This window comes from Monopterus albus, unplaced genomic scaffold, assembly GCF_001952655.1.
Source record: "Monopterus albus unplaced genomic scaffold, M_albus_1.0 scaffold52.1, whole genome shotgun sequence".
In the NCBI taxonomy this organism is placed as follows: domain Eukaryota; kingdom Metazoa; phylum Chordata; class Actinopteri; order Synbranchiformes; family Synbranchidae; genus Monopterus; species Monopterus albus.
Window position 1 is genome coordinate 2,398,662 of NW_018127932.1, and position 4,687 is coordinate 2,403,348.

Sequence of the window (4,687 nt, forward strand, 5' to 3'; positions counted from 1 at the left end):
CTATTATTAAATCGGTAATTGATGGTTGTTCTAAACCACTAACTTATATCTTTAATTTGTCCTTTCAATCAGGAAAATTTCCTAATAGTATGAAAATAGCAAAGGTTATTCCGCTTTATAAATCTGGAGATAGACATAATATTACAAATTATAGACCTATTTCTTTATTATCGCAATTCTCTAAAATCTTAGGAAAACTTTTTGATGCTAGACTAGATAAATTTTTGGACAAATATAAAATTTTAACTGAAAAGCAATATGGTTTCAGATCTAATAGATCCACAGCGTTTGCAATAACTGAATTTGTAGAAGGTGTTACTAGTGCCTGGGACAACAAGAAACAAACATTGGGGATTTTTTATTGATTTTCAAAAAAAAGTTATTTGACCAACAGACGGCAATTTGTAAGTCTGGGTGAGCACCAATCAGATTTTCTGGATATAGTATGTGGAGTCCCACAGGGGTCAGTTTTGGGTCCTAAACTTTTCATACTGTATATTAACGATATATGCAATGTTTCTGAATTATTGAACTTTGTACTATTTGCTGATGATACTACTATATGGGCCTCTGGGGAAGACCTACAGCAACTTTTGGGTCTGATTACTGTGGAATTGGACAAGGTGAAGAAATGGTGTGACAGGAATAAGTTATCACTAAATCTGGACAAAACAAAATTCATGCTGTTTGGATATGGAAGATTAAATCGTCAGATTCAAGTAAGGGTGGGGGATGCCAATATAGAAAGAGTTTACGAAACAAAATTTCTAGGCATAAATATTGATGATAAAATCTGTTGGAAACCTCATATTAAATATATACATAATAAATTGGCTAAAAGTATATCTATATTGGCAAGAGTTAAAAATATTGTGGATCGGAAGTCACTCCATACTCTTTACTGTTCTATGTTTGTACCTTATTTGGACTACTGTGTTGAGTGTTGGGGAAATACATACAAAAGCGCATTATGCTCATTATTTAAACTACAGAAAAGGGCCATTAGAATTGTTCATGGACTTGGTTATAGGGATCATACGAATTCATCATTTGCACATTCAGGATTTTTAAAATTTTTTGATTTAGTAAAATACAAATCTGCTGTATTTATGTATAAAGTCAGATATAATTTGGTGCCAAGTGGTATTCGGGGTCTGTTTGGTGATCGAGAGGGTGGTTATGGATTGAGGGGCCACTTAAATTTAAAAACTCAGGCCATACGTACAACTAGGAAAAGTTTTTGTATATCTGTGAGTGGTGTAAAATTATGGAATAGATTGGGTGATGATTTAAAACAATGTACAAGTGTAAAACAATTTAAGAATAAATATAAAAAGGCCTGCATAGCTGGGTATTGGATACAGGAAGTGTAATGATTTTATTAAGATATTATTGGTGTATTTATAGGTGGGATATGAATAATTTATTGTTTATCATTTGCTTTCCAATTATGTAAATGTGATTTGTGGTTAGAAGGAATGTAGTAATTTGGTGGTTGTGGGAATTTAACCAGTGTAGTTGTTTAGTTAAATACTTGGGTTGTGTCAACCATAGTTTGGATCACTAGGGGTACAACTAGATAAGTATATTACTTCTTTCTACTCCCTTGCAAGCATGTAATGACTAAGCATCGTCTAGAGAAATTTCTTTTTTTTTTTTGTTGTTGTATATGGTAATTGGTTTGGTTGTTTTGTGTTACATGCTGATTTCTTTTTTATTTTATTTTTTTATTTTTCTCTCTGTTTCTCTCTGTTTTATTACATGCTTGGAATTAATTAATAATAAAAATTAATAATGTTCATGTTATAACATTTCAGGGGACCTTGCCTCTCATTTTGGCTGCACAGTGGGCCTGAAAGACTCCGTCACTGCAGTAGTATTTGTTGCACTGGGAACCTCTGTACCAGGTAAGTACATGTGAGTGTATACACTGTATGTTCCTATGAGTTCTCTGATACTGATCCAACACTGCTACTATTTTAACTTATCTTAAATATCTGACTATTGGGATTTTCTCAGCGATAACCAAACCCTTTCTCTCTCCACACTTGGCATTTATCTTCATAAGGGCTTTAAGGGCATAAAATACCCAGAGGTCTTCAATTTAGCTTCTTCATTGTGTTCTTCATTGACCTCTTTCAGGGGGTGTTCCTTGACATTTTCACATTGTTGTTTCAGTTTAATTATTCTTCAGAATGTTTACTGCAGAATAAAACTGAGTGTATCCCTGCCACAAGTGTACTTACAATAGGCTATGCATGTGATTATTATGTGGAAACTACACCTATAGTTGGTTTTCACAGAGCATCTGCACAATTGCAGAAGTATATTAATGTACTAATGTGTAAAATGTGAAGAAAAAAGTATGTGTTTTACAAAAATGTACTGTATTTCACTTGTGATAATTTTGAAAATTACACCACAGAGGAGAATTTCAGTTGTTTTTGCTTTGGTTTGTTATGAATTATCAGATCTGCTCACATCTCATCAAATAGTCAGCTAATGCAGTCATTATTGTTTAGGTTGACTGAGAAATATCTAGATTTTATGGTTATGTAACATGGGGAATGGACTATTAGTTATTCTTCATTACAGGAAAATGATTATGTCTTTGGGAATGATGATAATATTCACAAACCTGCTCTTTAATAAGATGGAGTGTAAGAGGTTTTCTGCAGGATTTAAATTGAACAAAGTAAGACATTAAATTAAATTATCTGAGACTTTCTTTCTGCAAATTAATTTAGATTTGGTTCCTCTTTGTTTACCGTGAATGTGCAAAGCAAAAATTAGCAAAGTTAAAAGAATGCACACATGTATTTCTCTGCTGTAATGCTGAGTTAGTTTTACCATGCGTGACAAAGTGGTTTCCAATTTGTCCAGTGCATTTTTGTACGTGGGCCCCTGTTATGTGAAGCAGCGCAGTCTGCAGACAGCAGAATGAGTCATCTTCTAACTGTGAAGAATGAGCCATGACTTTCAGCAGCCAACTTAATAAGTTTTAACCTTGACCCCGGTCTCCTGCTTCTGCACACTCACACACAGGACACACATGCAGACATATAGCACTCGCTTGAACACTAGATTTATACCAGATGCATAAACAACAGTGCAACTGTAATTACCTTGACAAACAGATTCATGATTTCATGCACCTGCACATGCACACACTCGCCTGTACGGTAACCACTGTGTTTACAACACAGGGCTATCTGTCATGTCAGGCTCAGGCAGTTTCTGTTCTCCCATTTATGGAGCTCAGGGGTTAGTATTACATACAGTTTCACACATCCACATGCACATACACACAAAGACAGACAATGTAATATCTGCACACAAACAGAAATATACATTCATTTTTTGCTGCATACATACAGTACACAGAATTAGGAGAGTAACAGAACGAAAGTGGTTCAGTGTTTCTGAGGCTCTCAGCCTTTTTAACCCCCACCACCGGCACCACCACACACACATACACACTCAGAGAGAGAGAGAGAGAGGGAGAGAGAGAAGCATACCTCCAGCTGTGTGGCTAGTAGAGTTAATTAAACCCACCCTGTACTGTGGTTCCAGGATGATTAACCTCATTTATCACAGTTAGCCAAGCTAACACACAGCGAGAGGAAGAAAACAGCATGAGTTAATTTAACAGTAAAAATAAGAAGAAAGAGAGAAAGATAATGAATTAAAAACAAAAAAACTAAAATTTGTTGTCGGTGTGGGATTTAGGTAAATCTAACGAGCCTGATCACTTTAAGAATCCAAAGTATACTGTATTTAAAGTATGCCGTGTATCATTTCATGTTGGCCTTTCATGTCAATAACTACCTTTAAACTGAAAACAATGCACTGTGTGACTTTTAGGGACTGTTAGGTCTGTATAGAGCATTTGGAGACTTTCTTCTCAGACAAAAAAAGGGTTTTCTGTGCAGACTATTACAACCATATTTACAATTGTAAATTGTTAGTTTGTTTTATTGTTATAGACTTTCTCTCTTACAGGTTCATTTCAGATTGAATCTTGTTAGGTATTTGACAGTTTGTTGAACAAAACAAACTGGTGATGTCTACTTTGGTTTTGGAATTATTTTTTCTTTAATTTCATTGAATGATGAATCAGTAATCAAAATGTTTGTATTCATGGTCCCTGAGAGATGAATCCTAATCTTTTTACTGACCCCCGATCTTTCCTCGATCCACCACCTCCAGGCAAAACTTTCCACATGTAGAAAGACCATCAGATTGCTATGAACACACTAGTGCTCCCCAGTGAGGCCTTCCATTTTAACAAGTAAGCGGAAAATACGACCAGAAGAGACAGGAAGGAGAAGTGGAGGGAGAGGAGGTAGAAAAGGGGAGAGAGAAAGACAATGGTTGATTGACAGAGAGGCAGAGGAAAAGGGCAGAGAACTCCCCAGGGAGATATATGCTCTCAGAAGGAGCTGCCGAGTGAAACCTGTGTCTCACACACACACTGTTACTGAACATGCAAGCACCCCCGCACTCAGCCTCTTAATCAGGCATTCAAAGACTCACTGATGCTCACACACACGCATGCATTTCCCAGCTGGTGGAGGTATGGCATCAGATCGGACCCACGTGGCATCATTCACTAAGACACAGACACAGTGTGCATGCATGCACTGTACAAAGAAACATTGGCACACACAGTTAAGCCCAGCAGGCT

The 4,687-nt window shown here is 36.4% G+C and overlaps 1 protein-coding gene across 4 annotated transcripts in view; it reads left to right on the forward strand.

The window, feature by feature from the left end:
• The window catches only part of slc8a1b (solute carrier family 8 member 1b), a 114,372-nt gene that overhangs the window by 105,330 nt on the left and 4,355 nt on the right, over positions 1–4,687 (forward strand). For all 4 annotated transcript variants that reach the window (XM_020601645.1, XM_020601646.1, XM_020601644.1 and 1 more), the window contains exon 9: positions 1,818–1,907. In XM_020601645.1, coding sequence (XP_020457301.1) covers positions 1,818–1,907 — 90 coding nt within the window. The remainder of the gene's footprint in view (positions 1–1,817; positions 1,908–4,687) is intronic.